This window comes from Chiloscyllium plagiosum, chromosome 26 (genome assembly GCF_004010195.1).
Source record: "Chiloscyllium plagiosum isolate BGI_BamShark_2017 chromosome 26, ASM401019v2, whole genome shotgun sequence".
Lineage (NCBI taxonomy): Eukaryota > Metazoa > Chordata > Chondrichthyes > Orectolobiformes > Hemiscylliidae > Chiloscyllium > Chiloscyllium plagiosum.
In genome coordinates, this window is record NC_057735.1 from 44442614 (window position 1) to 44466970 (window position 24357).

General features: G+C 44.6%; 1 protein-coding gene across 1 annotated transcript in view; it reads right to left on the minus strand.

Moving 5' to 3' along the window:
- Nucleotides 1–24357, minus strand: part of LOC122563305 (peptidyl-prolyl cis-trans isomerase FKBP5-like) — a 131452-nt gene that overhangs the window by 9670 nt on the left and 97425 nt on the right. The window contains exons 5-8 of the mRNA XM_043717019.1: nucleotides 15112–15268; nucleotides 8426–8516; nucleotides 6636–6719; nucleotides 983–1168 (exon numbers count right to left, since the gene is read on the minus strand). Of these exons, the coding sequence (XP_043572954.1) occupies nucleotides 983–1168; nucleotides 6636–6719; nucleotides 8426–8516; nucleotides 15112–15268 (518 nt within the window). The remainder of the gene's footprint in view (nucleotides 1–982; nucleotides 1169–6635; nucleotides 6720–8425; nucleotides 8517–15111; nucleotides 15269–24357) is intronic.

Consider the following 24357-nt stretch of genomic DNA (forward strand, 5'->3'; position numbering starts at 1 on the left):
AGTCCCTTAAATGCCCCTAATCGACCTCCACGGCCACCCCGACAGCGTGTTCCAGACTCCCACCAGTCTTTGTGTAACTAGCCTGGCCCTCCCATCTCCTTCAAACTTACCCTCTCTCACCTTAGATCCATGCCCCTTGGTATTAGTCATTTCAACTCTGAAGGACAAATGATTCCAACCATCAACCTTTTCTATGTGCATCATAATTTTATATCCAAGGCCTCAACCTTATGATACTATGATCATTGTTCCCTAAACATTTCCCCATCAACAGTTGACCCAACTCATTCCCTATTGCTGGATCCTTCAAACATTCCTTCATTGGGTTGAAAACGTGCTGATCAAAAAAGTTTTCCTGTACACAGGTGAGAAACCCCAATCCTTTTTATTTCTCCTCGACACTATAATGATCCAAATTTATACTGGGACTATTCAACCTCCTTGTCAGTCAACCCTCTTTGCCCAGAGTTCTTTATAGCCCTGTCAATAAAACCCCCCAAAAAATCAATATTTTGATCTAATTCATCCCACCAACCCAAAATATCCCAGAAGCCTTCAGAATGCCATGTGATTATTCTATGTAACCAAAATGATCAAGTTCAATGTCATTTTGCAGTGACATGTTCCATGATTTGGTTAGTCTCCATGATTAATTCCTTCATCCTTGTTCCTGGTGTATGAGCATCACTTATCTTAGTGATTATCAAAAGGTGGACTCCCAGCGATTGTCTAAAGGGTTAGCTGAGATTGACTGCAAGTCAAGATGATTTTATGACAATGATCCCAAATGGACTGCATAAGACACTTAGCTCCGGGTCTAAACGCATTCTCCAACTGAACCCTTTGAATGTGATGCAACCAAACTCAGCAGAGTAGGGTGAGGCCTGTGGGGAGCAGGATCACTGTGCTGTAAAGACACCCCTGCCTCACTGAGACACAAATTCCCCATGAGAGGATCTACCCAGCAATATACACTCCTTACCCTGTCACAGCTCTCCACAGCCTTCAGGTACTTATTGAGTTTCAGGTAACACATGGCCACGTTGAGATGTGCAGCTAAAACGAGGGCCTTGGCTCTTCGACTTTCGTCCTGGGTCAGGCAGTATTCCTGCTGAAGCCATGCCACAATCTTCCTGTACTGGATCTGAGCCTGCTTATATTTGCCAGCCTAGAGGGAGTGGGAAAAGTTCCAGCAAATGGAATATAGTTAGAACAACATACGCACAATGAAGACTTTTTGCATAGCATTATCAGAACACAGGAAATAGGAGAAAATGATTCGTCCATTATTCTGAAATGCTGTCCCCTGGTTCTAGATTCACAACCAGGAGAAACATCCTTTTCATGTTCACCCTGCCACACCAATGGAAAGAGAAGCCCATAGCTCACAAGTGGTTCTGCTAGGATCTCCTCTGGGTCAATATGATGCCCCAATTCCTCTTGTTAGTGATAATCAAAGGACTTATAAACATCACATGGTGAAGGATGACCACATAGAGTTTGGCAGAAGAAGCCCATTCTAGATGAAGAAGAAAGGTTTATTGTAATTGTTCTGAGGTACCAAGTTACAATGGAGTTTTTCTATGGAATGAGCTGCCAGTAGTGGAGGCTGGTACAATTGCAACATTTAAAAGGCACCTGGATGGGTAAATGAATAGGAAGAGTTTGGAGGGACGTGGGCCAAGTGCTGGCAAATGGGACTAGATTAAAAATCACACAACACCAGGTTGTCGTCCAACAGGTTTAATTGGAAGCACACTAGCTTTCGGAGCATCGCTCCTTCATCAAGTGATAATCACTATCACTTGATTAACTGCGGGGATAATGCAAACCATCAGCAAAGGGGCCAACTACAACAGACAGATTCAGATTGAAGAAAGCACAAAGAGGGAAGGAGTGTAAAAATGCCCAAACACCCTCCCCAACCACCTCCTCAAACATCACTTGCCCCACCTGTGGATGGGTATGCAGTGACAACATTGGACTCAGGACTAATAAGACTGAAGTGGAAATGTGTCATCCTCAAACCAAAGGGACTGTATAACAGCGAGAAGAATTCTAATCACTAACTACAAGAGCCAGCAGCCAGAACTGATAACTTCTATTGGAGACAGTCATTTATTTTCCATGGACAGAGTCTTACAAAAGCTCAGACTTAACTATTTAGGACTAGCTGCCTTATACTATAAGAGTTTTGTATCTTTCAATGAGATCAACTTTTATTCTTCAAAATTCTGGTGAATACAGCCTCAGTTTCCTCAAGCTCTCCTCAGAAAACAATCTTGCCATTCAAGGGAGTAATCTGGTGAAACTCTATTGTATCACATCTGCACAAGTGCATCCTTCCTGAGATAAAGAGACCAAAACTGTGCACAATACTCCAGGTGTGATCTTACCAAGGATCTGCACAAATGCAATGAGGGATCTTTACTCATGAATTCCCTTGAAATATAGGCCAACATACCATTTGCCTTCCTAATTATTTCTGGAACCTGCATCTTAGTTTTTAGTGATGCATAAACAAAGAGATGTTTGTTGATGATTGCGCAACGATCAGCACCATTCACAACTCATCAGCTACTGAGGGAGTCCATGTTCAAATACAGCAAGATTTGGAACTATCCATGTTTGGGCTGACAATTGGCAAGCAACATGTGTTTTGCACACACAAATGCCAGTCAGTGATTTTCTTCAAGAACAGAGAACTAATCATTGCCCCGTAAGTTCAATGGTATGACGAGGCCAAATCCCCCAGTATCAACATCACAAGGGTTACCATTGACCAGAGTTTTGCTGTACCAGCCTGCTTCAAAAGCAAGTCCTAGGTTAGAAATACTGCCGTGAGTATCTCACCTCCTGACTCCCCAGCCCCTGTCCACCATCCATAAGGCACAAGTCAGGAGTGTGATGGACTAGTGTTGTTGGATGAATGCAGCTCCAACAACACCCAAGAAGCTTGACACGATTCAGAAAGCAGTTTGTTTAAATGGCACCACATTCTCAAAGGTTAACTCACTCGACTCTGGATGCTCAGTAGCAGCAGTGTGTACCATCTACAAGGTGCCTTGACAAAACTCACCAAGGCTCCTTAGACAGCACCTTCCAAATCCATGACCACTACCTTCCAGATGGACAGGAGCAGCAGGTACAGGTGAATACTACCACCTACAAGTTCCCCTCCAAGCCACTCACCATCCTGACTTACTGTTCCTTCAGTGTTACAGGGTCACAATCCTGGAACTCCCTACTAATGACATTGTGGGCCTACCAAGAGCAGCTGGACTAAAGTGGCTCAAGAATGCAGCTCATTACCATCTTTTGAACTGCAATTAGAGATGGGAAGTAAGTGTTGTCGCAGCCAGCAATGCCCATCTCCCAGAGAAGAATTGAAAAGGAAAAAAACCAGGTCCGTTTAGATGTAACTTCTCACAATTTACTGAGTACAATGTCCGTTTTTTTCTACTAAAGCCAACATCCTGAGTCAGTATTGATTGCAAATGAAATTGGAGAGGAATTTTCTTGACTGTTTTTAACTCAGAAATTGGCTCAGATTTTAGCTAGTTTTTTTTCCACATCCACATCCCATGTCTGAATATAAAAACAAAAAAAAATCTTACTCGGGGAATTTGAGTACAGAAATAAAGATGTCTTGCAGTAATTGTGTAGAGCCCTCATGAGACCATGTCCCATGTACTGTGTGCAGGTTAAGTTTTCTTACCTGAGGGATACTTATTATTGAGGGGAGTGCAACAGAAATTCACTAGACTAATCCCTGGGATAGTGGGATTGTCTTATGGGGAGAAAATGAGGAAACTGAGTCTGAATTCTGTAGAGTTTTGAAGAATGAGAGGTGGTCTAATTGATACTAATAACATTCTTACAGGGTGGTTGAGGCTTGAACCAGAGGAAATATTCTCAGAATAATATTCTCCTGCCTTTGAAGACAGGAGGAATTTCTTCACTCCCACTGAGAATCTTTAGAAATCTCTATCCCAAAGGGCTTTCAAAGCTTAAGCTTAATCATTGAGCATGCTTTAGACAGAAATCGATGGAAAGCGGCATTGAGGTGTATATAGACCCCCTACAGTATGGAAACAGGCCATTTGGCCCAACAAGTCCACACCGATCCTCCGAAGAGTAAACCACCCAGACCCATTTACCCCTGACTAATGCACCTAACCTGCACATCCCTGAACACAATGGGCAATTTAGCATGGCCAACCTAACCTGCACACATTTGGATTGTGGGAGGCAACAGGAGCATCCAGAGGAAACCCAGGCAGACCTGGGGAGAATGCACAAACTCCACACAGACAATTGCCTGAGGCTGGAGTCGAACCTGAGGTGGAACCTGGGTCCTTGGCGCTATGAGACAGCCATGCTGCCACTGAATTAATTTGCCAATTAATGGAATGATGGAGAAGGCTTAACAGGTTGAGTTCCTGTTCCTGGATAAATCCCATACCATGCATTCGAGGCTGTGTGTGGATGCTTGAGACCTGTTACCTGGATCTGTCAATGCGATCTGTAATTTGTCACCCAAAGCTGAGTAAGAGTTGGAAGAGGAGACTGGCCATGCACATTGGCCTATTAGTGAGGTCACTATGAGGTCACCCCTCAGCCTCCGACGCTTCAGGGAAAACAGTCCTAGCCTGTTCAACCTCTCCCTGTAGCTCAAATCCTCCCACCCTGGCAACATCCTTGTAAATCTTTTCTGAACCCTTTCAACCCTTCCAAAAGGAAGGAGATCAGAATTGCGCGCAATATTCAAAAAGTGGCCTAACCACTGTCCTGTTCAGCCGCAACATGACCTGGGCGGCAAGGTGGCACAGTGGTTAGCACTACTGCCTCACAGCGCTAGAGACCCGGGTTCAATTCCCGCCTCAGGCGACTGACTGTGTGGAGTTTGCACGTTCTCCCCGTGTCTGCGTGGGTTTCCTCCGGGTGCTCCGGTTTCCTCCCACAGTCCAAAGATGTGCTGGTCAGGTGAATTGGCCATGCTAAATTGTCCGTCGTGTTAGGTAAGGGGTAAATGTAGGGGTATTGGTGGGTTGCGCTTCGGCGGGGCGGTGTGGACTTGTTGGGCCGAAGGGTCTGTTTCCACACTGTAAGTAATCTAATCTAATCTAATCTAATCATAACATCCCAACTCCTGTAGATAATACTCTGACCAATAAAGGAAAGCATAACAAAAGCCTTCTTCACTATCCTATCCTATCTATGAACCTGCACTCCAAGATCTCTTTGTTCAGCAACACTCCCTAGGACCTTACCATTAAGTGTATAAGTCCTGCTAAGATTTGCTTTCACAAAATGCACCACCTTGCATTCATCTAAATTAAACTCCATCTTCCACTCCTCAGCCCATTGGCCCATCTGATCAAGTTCCTGTTGTAATCTGAGGTAACCTTCTTCATTGTCCACTACACTTCCAATTTTAGTGCCATCTGCAAATTTACTAATTATACCGCCAATGTTCATACCCAATCATTTATATAAATGAGAGCAGAAGGACCTTACACAGTGGTCTTCCCCACCGTGCCTCAATGGTGTGATATTTCCCCCTTTATCCAGATCTTTTTATATTGTGTCCCTTCAGACCAGATCCATCTTTGATCTCCACATGAAGTGGAAGATGGCCTGGGTGACTGCGACGGTGCAGGTTCAGGGAATAGGCCAGATCTGCGCCACGTACAACACTGAGAGTACCTCACACCTTGTAACCAGGTCTTTACCCGCGATGGAAAGCGACCATTGTTTCCATCTGCCCAGTTTCTGCTTCACTTTAGTGACATGTTTCTCTCAAGACTTGGCACACGCCCCAGCCCCTCTGAACCAAATACCTAGCACCTTCAGGTGGTCTGTCCTGAAGCTGAAAGGGATAGAATTGGTCGGCCCAGTTTCCAAAAAGCATGGCCTCACTCTTGCCTCGATTTACCTTGGTCCCTGAGTCATGTTCAAACTGGTCACAGATGCACATGAGTCTACGCACTGACAGCGGATCTGAGCAGAAATCAGCAACATCACCCATGTACAGGGAAGCCTCAACTGTAGGCCCCTGCGCTGCCAGGAATAGTCACCCCTCTCAAGCTCACATCCTTCCTGACAGACTCAGTAAATGGCTGTATACAACACACAAACAAGGCAGGAGAGAGTGTATCGCCCTGCCTGATTCCAGATCTGATTATGAAGTTTTATGATTCCCACCTATTGATTGAGACTGCACTTGGTGTAGAGCAGTTTCCCTCCCCAGAGCCCATTTTGAAGAGAATATCTTTCATGTACGTATGCGATATCCTGTCAAAGGTTTTCTCCTGGTTTGGGCTGATGAGGCAGGTGTTCACCTCACTGTGCTGCACGTAGGCGATCGTTTCCCTGAGGAGTGCGAGACTCTCAGCGATCTTCCTGCCCGGTACAATTGTTTACTTTTATGGGATGGTTCAATTCAATGCAACACTGTCCATTGCTGTTCTTTTGCAGCAATGAGCCTAAGATATTGGCATCTTTTATTTATAATAAATGTTGATAACATCAAATAAACTCAGTCAGTTAAACAGAGATTTTATACAGTAAAGTCAGCTCATGCATAGTGGCTGCATCAGTTCTGTTGGAGGTAAAGGTTTCTACAGAAGTACCTTAAAATAGTGCGTTCCTTTCTCCTTAACAAGAACTGCCCGTTCCAGTTTCTCTTGAGCACTCATTTCCCAGGATTCTTTAGCCTGTTTTGTAAACAAACCAAGAAATTAGGCCTGTTTGCTCTAGAATTTAGCAGGTTAAGGGATCAAAAGCTCCAAGATATTAACAGGGCAGATAAAGACAAACTATTTTTACAGATTTTTGGTTCTAACACGAGGGGACGTAGTCTGAGATTTAGGGAGAGAATTACATCATTAATGAGAGACATTAGGAAGCACTTCTACGCTCAGAGGGTAGTAGATATTTGGCACTTTATTCCACAAATAGGGATGGATGCTGAATCTATTGTGAATTTTAGATCTGAGATAGATAATATTTTGTTAAGCAAAGATATTATGGGATATGGGTCAAAAGATTAGTCTACAGTTCAGGCGTGATCTCACTGAATGGTGAACAGGCTTGAGGAGCTGAATGACCAACTCTTGTTCCTATGTTCCTATACGGTCAGCATAGTTCACTTTGGCCTTCACAAGGTACACACATGCACCAGTTTTTAACATTCTGTCACAGGATGTGGCCGTGACTGGCTTGGCCACGACTTAGTTACTCTTGAGAAGGTGATGTTGAGCTGCCTCCTTGAACTGCTACATTTCTTTCAATGGAGGTAGCCCTGGGATTTTGACTCGGCGACAGTGAAGGAATGGTGATATATTTCAATTCAGGGTGGCATGTGACTTGGAAGGCAACTTGCAGGGTGTGGCATTCCCATGCATCTCTGCCCTTGTCCTTCTAGATTTTCAAGGTTGAAGAAGCCTTGATGGGTTACTGCTAGTTACCTTGTAGATGCCCTGGTTTCTACACTGAGCAGCGTGCCTCATTCTCCCTACAGAGACTGAGGAGGCTGTAAGGAAGATAACAATAATCACTAGGTCAGAGACTGAGGACTGAACAAAACTGCCTGTGTGAGTGACAGTCCTGGGATGCCAGACAAATGCCCCAATTTCGTGGAAGCAGTGAAAAGACATGGCTCAGAATCAACCTGGGGGTATGATTATCAGAGGGAAACAGTAGTGCAGGATTGTAATCATATGGGGCTGCTTCCAAGCTTTAAGTATGCAAGGCTGGTATTGTTGCAATTATGTTGAAAACCATATGTACACACTGCGATCAAAAAGGTTAGTGGAATGTTGGTGTTGACCTCAAAGGAATTAGAATGTAAAGGACAAGATGTTATGCTCCAGTTGTACACAGCCTCTGATCAGACTCGATGCTAAGCACTGCTAATTCAAGACAAGCTTGACTGCCCTTGGAAGGGATACAACACAGGCTCATCTGAATTCCATCAGAGTTTAATGATGTTTAAATTAAGGTTAGCATGAAGTGAAATCAGGAGGCTCTTTTTCACAGAAAGGGTAGTTGTGAAATCTGAAACTCTGCTTGAAATGGCAGCGAATATGCTGGGGAACAATGACTACTACAGAGGAGCAGGAGTAGGCCATTCGGCCCCTCAAGCCTGCTACGCCATTCAATATGTTCGCTGCTGATCAATTTCCAGCTGTGATAGAGATTTTATTTATGCAAGAGATGTGGATTAAAGGCAGGAAGTCGAGGTACTGATTAACCGTCATCCAGCTGAAAGCTGGAATAAGATCAGAGGGTTGAATGGCCTGCTCCTGTTGCAAAGTTCATGTAAATGAACAGAAGTTGAAATGGATGCATTCCGACAATGTGCACCTTACACATTTTCACCAGTATGGTCAGGCTCCTGGGGAATGGTTGGATCACTCACCTTTTCAAAATTCTTCAGCAGTATTTCATAGTCCAGCTCTGCATTTGGTGGAACATTTAGGCAAGGCTTCCCCAGATCGCCAAAGCCATATCTAGAGTAAATGATTTAAATCTTTTATTTAAATTAAGGATGAATGAAACAAAATACATAACGACATTAGCTCCTTTGCATCAGCTCCCCCGTTTCTCATTCAAATACCTATGAGCATTGGGCACTCCTTAAATCCCCTTCCTTATCATTTTGCTGGTTTTGTGTTCAGGCTGCTGTCTCACCAGCGACAGGATGCGGAGTCCTTTGAGTAAATCGCTTGGGCTGGGGGAGGGGTTTCGAGAGGATGGTAGTGCAGAAGACATTGAGCCCTCAACATCTTGTGCTGTCTCCTATGTGTGGTCCCAGAACCACACGCAAATGATTCATTGCAGCTGCTGGAATTTGGGTGCATCAGATCAGCCTTGAAAAAGTTCAGAGTGTTCCAGGCTCAGTTATCTGACAAGGGAGGGACAAAAGAAATAAACCAATAAAGGAGAATACTTTGGAGAGTTGATGTTTCCAGCAACTAATCCTCTTGCTATTTAATTGCATTTAACTGGATGTGTGTGGGGGGAGTTTTGGAATTACAGCAGTTCTGCTATAACGCGGTAGTTCTATTTTCGTGCAATCCCTTGTTATAAGAAAATCGCGTAATAGCAGCATCATTTAAACCGATAGGGTCAGAATGGTGTTATAATCAACACACTCTTTAAAAGTTGGCACTATAGGAACATTGTCCTCAATTTGTCAATCACATTATAGCAAATGCACATTAACAGGACACACGTTCTCGAAGAACAACCTATAAAGTTTCTCCTGGGGGTTCAGTTACAAAGTCCTTCTCAAAGCAAGGTGGGGAAGTGAAAAGGCGAAAAAAAATCAGGCACAAGGAATCTGAAGACCAACTAGTTTATTCACCTTTAACTCCCATAATCAAGGATGAAGTTAGATTGGATATATGCTGTGAACAGTCCTACGGCAGGAGTTCATACTTAGAGTATGAGGGTTGTCCTTCTCTAAAGACACCTGAACAGCTCTTATATAGAATGTTCAGAGTCCATTGACAAATTGGCTGGTTAGTAGGTCTTCAGCGTTTGCATTATACTCCTCTGTTCACATCAGTGAGACTGCCCTTCCTCTCTTACTAATCCAGTTCTGTTCCCTGTGCTGTTAACTCTGGATTCCATCAAGAATCTCGCAACGGTCTCTCATTACTTTCCATTTACATTCCCTCTTCAAAGATTGACTTCTATCATTCAAAGGTAAGATGTTAGCTTCCACATGTAGGACTACAGTGATTATAGTGAGGCCAGCCAGCTCATACAATGTGAGTTCCCTGATTGGGGCTGTTAATCTGGTTCAATCAGGGAGCCCTGAATGACAGATAAAAAGGCTGAGTGTCAGAGACACTCTGGCAGCTGCCTTGGAATAAGACAGTACTAACGTCAAGGGCTCTTCATGTGTAATCAAAGGGTGACTTGGAGATGGATACCAGTCTCTATGTGGAGTTATTTCAAGGACACTTAGCTCTACCCCATCACCAGTGGGCATGAACATATAAGATTAGATTACTTACAGTGTGGAAACAGGCTTTTTGGCCCAACAAGTCCACACCAACCCTCCAGAGAGTAACGCACCCAGATCCACCTCCCTCTGATTAATACACCTAAAACTATGGGCAATTTAGCATGGCCAATTCACCTGACCTACACATCTTTGGATTGTGGGAGGAAACCAGAGCACCAGAGGAAACCCATGCAGACACGGGGAGAATGTGCAAACTCCACAAACACAGTCGCCTGAGGCTGGAATTGAACCCGGGTCCCTCACGATATGAGCCAGCAGTGCTAACCACTGAGCCACCATGTCACCCCAACGGGGTTAGAGCAATGTGGGTTGCAATGAGATTTGGTTAGAAAATTCAATGAGGCTCATCTGAATGCCAGGAGCAACATCTTTTGTGATTTTGCCAAGGGTGAGGTGAGTTTCCTGTTAGATGGCAGTGATTTGCTAATTCGAAGGGGGTTATAGCTTGTCAAAAGTCTCGTGTCACCTCAACTCACCTGATGGCGATTCAGTTTCATATTGTAGCAAATCAGCCGAAAAGGTTAGACTTTGAGAAATTTCTATGTGGCCGTTAGAGCAGGTACCGGGCAGCGTCAGCTCACTGCTGGCTGTGACTAGCCTTCATTTTGCTCAGGAATTATCAATAGGCACCAGCCACATGTACCACTCATCTACTGACAATCATCAGCATGTACCAACCCCCTCTTACAAACATCATGGCCCTGCTCAGATCCACTTGCAGCCACTCAGGAACCACAGACTCGCAATGCAGGGCACATCAGCAGCTCGCATTAGAGACACTGTGCACAGGGACAGGCATCCAGCTCTCGGGTTGGACCGGGCGACATCGTAGGGCTCCTCATTTGCTCAGTCTGAGGGAGTGGAGGTCGGGTGTCTTTATGTATGGCTGTATGCTACATCAGCATCACACACGCTCCATGTGCCTCCAGAATCTACAGTAAGCACACTGCTTGGCCAGCAAGCAGGTGATCATGTCTTAAAGTCTTCAGGGGAGCCATTCCTCACTGAAGTCCATGGAGGCATCCATTAGTGAGGGGGCGGAGGCGGGGGGGGGGGGTCCCTGCACAGTAAGTCAAGGAAATCCTCCAATACCAATCCAAAGCATTGACTACCGACAGTGTCCGCTCAGTGTGTTCATGGTGAGGAGTACCATGACTCAGCAGTTGGGGAAGTGGATCAGTCAGTCGTATGGCTCCATAGCAACCAGGGGATAAGGCTAATGTAGTCAGGGAGATGTACAACAGCCAGTCAGGATTCTGGACACTTCTCACCCAGAGCTGCCTGGTTAGCTCCCCCTAGGGGGTGAGCCTTGGTCAGTGCATTGGCGCTGTCTACAGAAATGAAGAGGAAAAGGGATGGAGGGGGAGCAGTCAAGGTGGGTCACTTCCCTGGAAGGAAACTCAGGGACATATTCTTTGGGATTGAAAATGGGCGAGTTAGTGGTGAAACAGTATTTGTAAATGAGGAATACGGCATGGCATGATGGGAAGAGGGTCATGTAGAAAGAGAGTCCATCTAAGGCCAGGAGCTTCCTGGCTTCATGTGGGACCACGGCTGGCATGTATGCCAGGGGCTGGAGGCCAAAGGTGCCTCATAAGAAGGGCCAAAATGAAGTGGATCCAGCTGTTTGGGGTATTGCCGACATGGTGATGAGTGACAAGGCTCTCAGTTCATGAAGGAAGAATTCAGCTGTTTCATAAAGAATTCGGGAACTCAGTACCACCCGCCATCTCCACTCTATTCCCAATCAAAGGGAAAGGCTCAGGAGCAATGAAAAATCACTGAGGAAACCATTAAAAAGACAAAGCAAATCCAGCCTTGATGTATACAAGGCAATCCTTGAGTCGTGAAACACACCTACTGAATGCACGCAAAGTAGTCAAATATAAAGACTAATGTCACAACACACCCAAACAACCTTTCCAATCATGAAAAAGCTACGGAAGCCAGAAGTAGTAACAGGACAAAATCACGGTGAAACTGCAAAAAGCTAAAATTTCATTTTGACAAGATTGCCAAACCGTAGCCAGAGTGGAACATTTGAGAGCCAGCCAGGATATCCAATGTTCTCACAGCCTTAGTGGCAACTTGGGATCTGCATTGATCATACGTCGTGCAAGTGAGTGATCAAATATACTGTAACAAGCGCAGGAACATGAATCCAACTGAAGAAGCTGATCCTCAGCTGTCAGCCACTGATCAAAAATATGTGAACTCACCAAGTGCACCAACCTTCAGACGCCCATAACAACCCAACAACGGAAATGATTAGATTACCTACAGTGTGGAAACAGGCCTTTCAGCCCAACAAGTCCACACTGACCCTCCGAAGAGCAACCTACCCAGACCCATTTCCCTCTGACTAATGCACTTAACACTATGACCAATTCACCTAACCTGCACATCTTCGGACTGTGGGAGGAAACCAGAGCACCTGGAGTAAACCCATGCAGACACGGGGAGAATGTGCAAACTCCACACAGACATTTGCCCGAGGCTGGAATCAAACCTGGGACCCTGGTGCTATGAGGCAGCAGTGCTAACCACCAGCCACCGTGACACCCTGGTGGACAGATAGGACAGCAACCACAAATTACAGAGGAATGACACATTTCAGGGAAGGACCATCACCCAATTGCACTATCAATGACAACACACATTGGTGCCATATATAGATCAGCATTATTTATAAATTATGTATGCAATATATATGCAGAGACTGACAAACCAAGAACTGCTAATGCATGAGGAACTATTGTGTTTTTATTGTCTCGCTTAATTACTTTAAAATGTGCATGATAACATCTGTAACCTTTTTTATATAAGAGGGGATGTTTGGATTGAAATGCAATCATGTACAAATTTCCTCCTGGGTAGGTCATGGTCAGGTGACCTCTACCATGTGGTTCATAAACTGCAGGCAGCCAATTTGCATATATTTTAATATAGAATCCATTCTGACTAGATTGCTGTCTATTGAACTCAGAACAGTCTTTGTGCTGTTAGATTGCTTGTCTCATTTCTACCTGAGGAGGAGCCACAAATTTCAGCCACAAATTTGTCTTTAGTCCCCTTACAAACTCCATTCATGAACTTTTGATTCCATTTCCTTGCCTGGCCACAGCCTCTGATTGAAGCAGAAAGTTTTCAACAGCAACTTTCCAATTCACACTCAGCTCAGCTATCAGTTCTATATCTCTGCCCATCACCAAAATGAAAACCCCCGATTTCTATCTACATAACAATTCCTACTGTTGGATGCTTCTTCTATACCGTTGATACCTTCAGATTTAACCAATTCAAAACTCACCTGACCATTTTAAAATCTTCCACCCACTCCCTCTCTAAACCTGAGATCATTCCAAAACTTGCTGCCTGTATCCTAATTTATAGCAAGTCCTGTTCATACCTCACATTGTGTTCATTGATCCATTTTGGCTTCCAGATCACCAATGCTTCATCTTAAAATTCTTATTTTCATGTTCAAACTCTCCCTATCCCTGTAACCATCTCCCACTCCTAGCCTCTGTGTTCACCCAATTGTTGTGGGGTAAAGGGCTAATTATACTTTGCTCTCAGCACAGCCACTCAGCATGTGCAGAAGGAGTTATGTCAAAGTGATGTCAGATCACATGGAACTGGAACTGAGTTTGCAGGGTTCCAGACGATGTCCCCTTGCAACATTCCTTCTTATCCTAACTAAAGCCTGTAATGTTCACCCACCTGAGTATACATCTGATCTTACTACAATTACCGTCTCTTGCACAAACCTTCTTGTGTCACATCACCGTGGTGACCAGACTGAGTCCCATTGCGCCTCTCTAGTTCTGGCATTTTGTACAATCCCCTCTCATTTATCCCATCATTGGCAATTGTCACTTCAGCTGACTGGATCTGAACTCTTCAATTCCCTTCCAAACCGTGTCAGCCTCTCGTCTCCTTTAAACCATTGCTTAAAACCTCCCTATGAATGAGATTTCACTTACCACCTTACCTTGCTTAATACCAATATTTCTCTTATTAAATCCTTGTGAAATGTCTTGGGACATTTTACTAGACAAAGGGTATATACAAGTGCAAGTCATTGTTTTGTGAGCATATCTCAGTTAGTTTCAATCTTCCCTTGGGTCAGAACAATCACTTCAGGACTTGAGCTTGGGAATTAGATTAACAGAGCACTGCCTTGTTAAGTAAATGGCATCCATTGGCAAGAATACAAGATGTCCTGGCTAACATTTCTCTTTCACTAAAAAAAACAACAAAATTGTTCATTCTGATCATGACTGTGGGGACTTGTTAGTGAAAATAGCTGCGACATTTGTCTACATAATCTTTTTTTATTCAGTCATCAGCCAAGGTTGATACTCATTCCTAATGATGCTTAAAAACATGGTGATGAGCTGCTTTCTTGAACCACTACAACCACAATGCCATTTGGGAGGGAATTCCAAGATTTTGACCCAGTGACACTTAAGGAAACAACGATATATTTTCAAGGCAAAATGGTGAGTAGCTTGAAGGGGTACCTGGAGATGGTGGTGTTCCCATGCATTTGCTGTCCTTATCCTTCAAGTTGGTAGTGCTCATGGGCTTGGAAGGTGCTGTCTAAAAACCTTGATGAATTTCTGCAGTGTATCTAGTAAATGGTACACATTGCTGCTACTGAGCGTCAATGGTGGAGGGACTGAATGTTGACGGTGGCAAATATGGTGCCAATCAAGTGGGCTGCTTTGGCCTGGATGGAGTTAATCACCTTTAGTATTTTTGGATTGTAATTACAGGCAAGTGGGGAGCATTCTGTCACACTCCTGAGTTGTGCCTTGTAGATATGGTCAGGCTTTGGGGAGTCAGGAAGTGAGTTATTTGGCGCAGGATCCCCAGCTTCTGACCTGCTCTTGTAGCCACAATGTTTATATGGCATGGTTATGCCAGTCTGTCTTCCTCCTTGCTTGGTCATGGGACATCATATGAACCCATCTCAAAATTCTGTCTTCACCTTCCAGAAACAGGGAACACAGAAAGATTGAAACATCATCTGACAGCCACCGATATGTTAGTGTAACACTTACTCAGGCATCAGATGAAGAATGCAGTGCTCTCCCCTCTGCATTTTCTCCAAGGCTTTGTCAACTCCTATGGGAATGTCTTGGTCTTCTCCTTCACCAACCACAAACGTAACGTCCCGTTGATCAAACAATACAGCACTGTTGCGACCCTCTAGATAAACTGTGGGTAAGAAAAGATTGCAAATATAAATTTAAGATAATACTTCCAATCAATCCTTTACAAGGAGTCGTTACACTCCAAATCATGTGAGGTATCCAACACTATTAGTATAATTCACAGGGTATTAATAGGTTTGATCACAGCTCCAGCTTTGGGGTAAAGGTAGGGTGGCACAGTGGCTCAGTGGTTAGCACTGCTGCCTCACAGCACCAGGGTCCTAGGTTCAATTCCAGCCTCAGGCGACTGTCTGTGTGGAGTTTGTACATTCGCCCCGTGTCTGCATGGGTTTCCTCCGAGTGCTCTGGTTTTCTCCCACAGTCCAAAGATGTGCAGGTCAGGTGAACAGGCCGTGCTAAATTGCCCATAGTGATAGGTGCATTAATCAGAGGGAATTGAGTCTGGGTGGGTTACTGTTTGGAGGGTCAGTGTGGGCTTGTTGGGCTGAAGGGCCTGTTTCCACACTGTAGGGAATCTAAATGTCGAATATTGCAAGTGACTGGAAAAGTTGAATAGAAATTTCTGCGAGAGTATCTGCTTCCTTTTGGGGCTAAGATGAGAGTCGCTCCCAGTCTCCAGAAAATCTGAACTTTAAGCTGCCCTGAGGTCTCCATAAACTTCAACACGAGTTCCATGGAGATCCAACAATATGACACGCAAAACCTGACCTTGGATAATGGGAAGGCTGCCCTTTACTCGGTGCTCAATTTGAGGTTTGTCATTGGGATGAGCAAGTGGATGGAAAGTGGGTGGTCCACTTCTTCAGACCGCCACCGCCTCAGATCATCAAATCAAGTGTTGGAGGTTCAATCAGCTCGATGGTGAGGCGGCCAATTCGTGTTGATACTCGGGCTGCTGCTCCCATCAGGCTACTCGGCCAAAGCTTTGTGTGACAGGGCATTATGGCACATGTAGGACCAGTCAGTCACAGCTACAGATTTAAAGACTTTCCTATACCTGAACATTATGTTAATTTGGCTTAGTGCAAGTTGTGTTGTCTTCCTTGGAGGGATTCTTGTCACGAGGCCAGCGAGTTTTCTCATTGTGTCTTATCAATCACACCTCATTAACAACTTACCCCACTCCTGTCGCTCCCCTTTCATCTGATTCTAGCCTAATTTTACCATGCACCATTCCCAGAGTGATGGGCCATTCACCAAGTATCTGCTAAAAGACCAGCATCCCCTGTGCTCAATGCCCACTGGTCATCTGTATCTGTTCATTGTTGACTAGGGCAACACTGCAGACAGAAAGCTCTCCTTGTGGATGCCACAAACAAATTGGTCTGCAGTTCACACCCACTATACAAGCCAAATACTGGAGACTTGATTTAGGGCGTAGGTTTGCTCACTGCGCTGTAGGTTTGATATCCAGACGTTTCATTACCTGGGTAGGTAACATCATCAGTGGCAACCTCCAAGTGAAGCGAAGCTGTTGTCTCCTGCTTTCTATTTATATCTTTCTCCTGGATTGGGTTCCTGGGGTTTGTGGTGATGTCATTTCCTGTTCATTTTTTGAGGGGTTGATAGATGGTATCTAGATCTATGTGTTTGTTTATGGCGTTGTGGTTGGAGTGCCAGGCCTCTAGGAATTCTCTGGCATGTCTTTGCTTAGCCTGTCCCAGGATAGATGTGTTGTCCCAGTCGAAATAGTGTTTTTTTTCATCCGTGTGTGGGGCTACGAGGGAGAGAAGGTCGTGTCTTCTTGTGGCTAGCTGGTGTTCATGTATCCTGGTGGCTAACTTTCTTCCTGTTTGTGAATTTTGTAGATGACATTGGTTTTGTCCATGGGTTGTACTGGGTCTTTTAAGTTTGTTAGTTTGTTAAGTTGTTAGTTGGAGACTTGAGTTTTATAATCCATGATGCTCTTCTACATCCAGCTCCCATCAAGTAGAGCTAGTTGTGAGTCAGGTTCAGCCAAGGGGAGCTTTCTCCAGCTCAGCATCCTTCTCCTCCTCCTTGAACAACTGCTCCTGTTCCCCCAATTCCTCAGAGTTGATCACATCACCCCATTGCCTGTTCCAATTGTACAGAGAACAGTACACTAGGATGATGGGACATACTCCCCCACATGTCCCCCCAGACTGCTCTGAGTTGCAGAACCTTCAACAGCTCCCATTGTTTGCCCCAGCCCCATGGCCCTGGTCACAGCCAGTGCCCCACCTTGGTGAAGAGCTGCCACATTGGCTAAGTGAGCAGCACAGCACACCCTAAAAGGAATGTCTGCTCCAATCTGTCCCCTCTCCCATCTCAGATCCACATTGATCATTTCACTTCCCATTGCAATCACTAGAATCCATCATCATTGTTATGATGAAGCAATGTTGCCCTTGGAATTATAGCTTCCACCTTCTGCAATACTGAGATGAGAATGTTAAAAAGTGTAGCCAATGCCAATGGCATGAGGCAATCTGACTTTGAGTAACATTTGAATGATCAGCACATTCACACTGCATGCGTTACACATGTGTGAAGAAATATTTGCACATGAATCATAGCTGGAGTTTACAAATGGATGTTTCAGGTGTTTGCCCTTTCACTGTCCTGACACCCAGCAGATCCAGTGCTTCTGCCCAGCAAATTGACACTTTCTCTGCTCACCCTGGCAGTTGGCCCAGCCAATCCCCACTTGTATTTCCATCTGGAGAAGCACAATGATGGCAGATACCACAGCTCATGGTGAACACCAGCAGCTCTAGACTCCACCTGATCACCAGAAACTCATCCAAACCTCCATCTCTCCTCTTACCTCTTACCACCTGATACACCATTTCCACCCAAACCCCAAAATGGAGATCCACCACTTTGAAATTTACCTCCAACTGTCCTCCCTGCCCATATTACACCAAAATGATTCATATCCTGGTCCTCTCTGCTCTTCCCATGGACGCATGACAGTGAGCATTGCCAATTGCCCTGCCCACTAGCTTACAATGCCCTCCATTGGTGCTCCATCTATGCCCCATAAACCTTGAGATTCCCCCTGTCATCGTTCTTGTCTCTATCTCCACAAATTCCTCTGCTTTCTCCCCAGGCTTGACTCACCATACCCTTTTAGCAGTTTTTCCGGTGATATCCTCACACTGCACCCTCTTTAATGATCAACAATGGGAGCCTAGGACAGTATTCCCTCCAGACCGCTGACCTAGACTTGACTGATGGGCCCCTAATCCCCACATTTGCACATACAAGATGTGAATCTCCAGCTGTTGCTTTGGCTGGAAGCAACCTGGTAAGTCTCCTCTGCCCCCTCTCTGCTATAATCACACCCTTCCTATAATGCAGTGACCAGAATCAAGCACCATAGTGGGCGTCACGGTGGCACAGTGGTTAGCACTGCTGCCTCACAGCGCCAGAGACCCGGGTTCAATTCCCGCCTCAGGCGACTGACTGTGTGGAATTTGCACATTCTCCCCGTGTCTGCGTGGGTTTCCTCCGGGTGCTCCGGTTTCCTCTCACAGTCCAAATATGTGCAGGTCAGGTGGATTGGCCATGCTAAATTGTCCGTAGTGTTAGGTAATGGGTAAATGTAGCGGTATGGGTGGGTTGCGCTTCGGCGGGTCGGTGTGGACTTGTTGGGCCGAAGGGCACTGTAATGTAATCTAATCTAAAAAAAATACTCCAGTTATACCCTAAACATCATTTTATACAGTTCCAGTCGAACTTTCTTGCTCTTGTGTTCTATGCATTGTTCTATGCTAATCCTAAGCTAATTATACTTGGCTAATAAAGGCAGGTAGCTTCTTTATCGTCATAGCTGTCTGCCTTGCCACCTTTAGGGATCTGTGGATATACACACCAAGGTCAGTACTTTTCAGAGTTCACCATTCATCCCCAAGTGCATTGCCTCACACCTTTCAAGGTTGCATTGTATTTGCCACTGTTGTGCCCAGCTCAGCAGTCCATTGTTAACCTCCTGCTGTTTACGGCTATCCTGCTCACTGTCCACCATCCTATTCTGTCAGGATTCTTTTTAATAACAACCCCATCACTGAGGTTAGACTTAATGAGCTGCAAATTCCTTGTCAATCACATTCTTTCTCTTTCAAAATTAGGAACAGTCCTCCAATCCTCTGAAATTAACTGCCAGGATTTGAAAACTATTGCCATAAATTCTGATCTCTCCTCTCTTGCCCTCTTCAATAGCCTATTGATTTATCGGCCTTATTTTTAAGGCCACTAAATCTATTATTACTTACTGTCTCCCCCTATTCATTTCTTCCGGTATTTCACAGTCCTCCACCCTGATGTTTATTTCTACATTATCCTTTTTCATTGTGAAGATTAATGCAATATATTCATTGAAGACTGTGCCCACATCTTCTGGGTTCACACAAGCATTATCTATAGTCCCTCATGGGTCCTACTCTTTTCTTTTTTAATCTCTTGCTCTTTATATACATATTTTTGAAAAAAAAACCTTTATGTTTTCCTTTATTCCACTCACCATCTCATGCACTGTCTTAGTTTTCCTAATTCCCTTTCTAAGCTCCCTCCTATATTTTTATCCTCCTGTCAGGATTCTGGTGTGCTGAGCCCACAGTACCTTCTGTAAGCTTCTCCTTTCTCCTTAATCCTATCCTAATGTTCTTTGACATCCAAGATTCGCCAGTCTTGGTCACACCATTTTCCCTTACTGCAACATGGCGGCCCGATAGCTCAGTGGTTAGCACTGCTGCCTCACAGTGCCAGGGACCCGGGTTTGATTCCAGCCTTGGACGACTGTCTGTGTGGGAGTTTGCACATGTGCACAGTCTCCCTGTGCCTGTGTGGTTTTACCCCGGGTGCTCCAGTTTCCAACCATGCTTTAAAAATATGCAGGTTTGGATGGATTGGCAACGCTAAATTGCCCATAGTGTTCAGGGATGTGCATGCTAGGTTCATTAGTCAGGGGAAATATGGAGTGCTCGGGTAGAAGAATGGGTCTGGATGGGATACTCTTTGGAGGTTCGGTGTGGACTTGTTGGGCCAAATGGCCTGTTTCAACACTGTAGGGATTCTATGTTTACTCTCACTATTTCCACCTTGAATACCTCCCACAGCTCTGACAGTATTTTTCTGCAAGTAACTGCTTCCAGTCCACTTTGGCTAAATCGTACCTACTTTATCATTCTGCCTAAGCCAATCCAAGGTTCCGCTGAGGTTCTGCCGACGCCAGTTGGCATGCCAACCCTTTGATTTCTAGTTTCAGACATCAATGCCACGCACGGACCTCAGAGGTCAACACATCAAAAAGAAAAGTGGATGGGGCATTGATCTTAAGTAAAATTAGTTTGTCCTTAGTTAGAATTCGGAATTGGGATATTATGGTGCAATTGTGCAGGATGTTGATGCGGCTACTTTTGGAGTACAGTGTACAGTTCTAATCGCCCTACTATAGGAAGAACATTATTAAATTGGGCAGGGTTCAGAAAAGATTTATCAGAAAGTTGCCTGGACTGGAGGGTTTGAGCTGTAGGGAAAGGCTGAATAGGCTGAGACTATTTTCACTGGAGCATCAGGGGTTAAGGGTGACCTTATAAAGGTTTATAAAATCACGAGGGGCATAGATAAGGTAAATAGCAAAGGTCTTTTCTGTAGAGGTAAGGAAGTTGAAAACTGGAGGTGAGAGGAGAAAGATTTAACTGGAACCTGAGGGGCATTTTTTTCACAAAAGAGGGTGGTTCATGTGTGGAATGAACTGCCAGAGGAAGTGGTAGAGGCAGGTACAGTTACAATATTTAAAAGACATTTGGACAGGTACATGAATAAGAAAGCTTAGAGGGATATGAGCCAAATGCAGGCAATGGAAATGGTTTTGTTTGGGAAACTTGGTCGGCATGGGCGAGTTGGACCGAGGGGGTCTGTTTCCATGTGGTATGATTCGATTAGTCTAAGTTATAGTCTCCAACATATTCCCCGATGGACAGATCTTCCACCTGCATGGCCTTATTTTTGAACATTAGGTCCAGAAACGCATCTATTGTCTTTATTGTTGAGGAAAGGCTCAGAAAAGTGAATACATGAACTCAATATTCATACATTCACCCCCCCAGCAGCATCTACCTCTCCAAGCAGCCTTGGTCCCAATGGTAAGTCTTTATTTCAACCCTTATGCTGCTCACGATTTCTGCTGATGGGCACTCTCTATAGTTTCTTTCTAGTCAGGTACAATGGGCAAATAGAAATTCACATTGAAGTGCCCTTTAACAAGCTAAAATGTTTTTTAATCAGTGATTTAAAAATAGCCATCCAGCTTCCAATGTCAGCCCCACTCTCCTTCCGTCCAGCAATAACACCACAGAGCTTATGTCCTTTCGGGAGCAGAAGATATATCTATTTAATTTGAATCATGATCAAGGGCAAATACAGTCAGCAAAATCAATTCTGTTTTGCTGTAGACTTCCCCATGAGTAGCTGTTTTCAGTCCACTTTGGCCAGATCCTGTTTTATTTTAATAAAGTCTGCCTTATCTAAATTGAAAACCTGGCTGTGGCTATGAGCTGCTTGTGATTTTAAGGATTTTGAGTTGAATTGATAAGGTGGACAGCGAGAAACTGTTTTCACTGGTAAAGGAATGTTCACAAAGAGGACATGAATATGCAACTACAGCTCGGTTATTCAGTTGCGACATTAAGTAAAACCTATACACACCCAGGGTGGTAAAGTATGGAACAACCTTTCACAAACATTAGTGGAAGACATTTCAACAAATAATTTTGGGTGTGAAATTAGTGGATTTGTGCAGGACACCAGGATATGGAGGGAAGGCAGGTGGATGGAGTTAGTAAATGGACCAGCTATGATCTCATTCAACAATAAAGCAGACTTCCTGCCGAATAGTTTACTCCTGTTCCTCTCTTCTTCCTTTGTTTTGATACACAATCCACAATGTTGGCCTTCCTTTGTGCCAAAGTGGAAAATTGTTCTGTTTTAACCCTCAATGTAACTCAATCCTGAGATCTATAAAATATCATCAAGGAAATAGAGCAAAACGTTTCACTTTAGTTGGGGGGAAGGGTCAATAAACAGGGGGCATAGTTCTAAGGTCAAGTGCTAGAGGTTTGCAGGGGATTCGAGGGAAAATGTTTTCAACCAGTGAGTTGTGCGTATCTGGAACTCACTGCCTTGTAGAGGCATGAGCCCTCAAGGCATTGAAGAAATATTTCGATGAGCACTTGGAGCACCATAGTATAGAAGGTTATGGGCCGAGAGCTGGAATTTGGGATTAAAGCAGATGCATGATGACCAGCGCAGACACCATAGGCCAAGGAGTCTTTTTCAGCAAAACTCTATGTGACTATCACATGAATAAAAGAACATTTCTAGAACTTGACGTAAGTTTCAAGTGTAACAGTAGCATTTTCCTTGTCAGATCTCTTTGACCCCCATCCTTTGCTTGAAGTTCAAAATGGCAGCAGTATCAGAGGCAATTTAAAATAAATTAGTGCCAGAGAAACTAAAAGAACTACCATTAATAATGCATATAGTTTATAAATAATGTATGGATTAAATTTGCATGTATTATTGCATATTTATATAATGAGTGAATATATGTAAGCGAGTAATACCATATAAACATAAGTATTTCACCCATCATATTCACTGAACTCTAGCTTACCAGTATATCTCCCCGACATCAGCATCACTGTCCCTGGTTTGTCCTGTCCTACTAGCAGGGCAGAGCCAGCATATCACTGGCACCACAGTAATATATCGTTGGGAGACGTTGTCTGGAAATATTCAATTTTAACTTTGACGCCCATGAAGTCTCATGGCATCAGGTTAAACATGGACAAGGAAAGGATCTACAGCTTGCCAATATTGTTCCTAGCCTTTCCTCAGTGGATGAATCAGTATTCCTCCTTGTTAAACCCTAATTGGAAGAAGCACTGAAGTTAACAAGGGCACAGAATATAGTCTCGGTGGGGAGAGTTTCAGTGTCCGGCACCACATGTGACTGAACTGCCAGTTCATAGGACGTTGCTGTTAGACAGAGGACTGCACCAGACAGTCAAGGAACCAACAAGAGGGAACAACTTATTGATCTCATCCTCACCAGTCTGCCTGCTGCAAATAGAAGGAGGGACAACACACTTCTTGTGAAGATGAGGCCCTCTATACCCTACACATAGTTAAAATGCCCTCCACTATATTTTGTGGTACAGACACTGTGCTATGTCGACAGATTTTGAACATATCAAGCAAGTCAAAACTGGTTATCCATGATGTATTATGGGTCATCAGCAGCTGTAGAATTGTATTCAACTGCGATCTGTTATTTCATGACCTGGTGAACACTCCCACTTTACCTGCACTTCTCACAAACTAGTCTACTGCACTCACTGCTCATAATGTGATCTTCTCTACACTGGGGAAATGAAGCATAGACTGAGTGACCGCTTTGCAGAACATCAATGTTCTGCCTGTAAAAAAGACCCTGAGCTTCTACTTGCCTGCCACTTTAATGCACCACTCTGTTTCCTGGCCAATATCTCTGTCTCAGGCTTGTTGCAGTGCTCCAGTGAAGCTCAGTGGAGGAGGTTCCATGGTCAAGATAAGGCGCAGCTACACTGGCACCACCCCCCACCTTTTCCTCCGCTACATCGATGACTGTATTGGCGCTGCCTCGTGCTCCCACAAGGAGGTTGAACAGTTCATCCACTTTACCAACACTTTCCACCCCGACCTCAAATTCACCTGGACCGTCTCAGACTCCTCCCTCCCCTTCCTAGACCTTTCCATTTCTATCTCGGGCGACCGAATCAACACGGACATTTACTATAAACCGACCGACTCCCACAGCTACCTAGACTACACCTCCTCCCACCCTGCCCCCTGTAAAAACACCATCCCATATTCCCAATTCCTTCGTCTCCACCGCATCTGCTCCCAGGAGGACCAGTTCCAATACCCTACAACCTACATGGCCTCCTTCTTCAAAGACCGCAATTTCCCCCCAGATGTGATCGACGATGCCCTCCACCGCATCTCCTCCACTTCCCGCTCCTCCGTCCTTGAGCCCCGCCCCTCCAACCGCCACCAGGACAGAACCCCACTGGTCCTCACTTACCACCCCACCAATCTCCATATACAGCATATCATCCGTCGTCA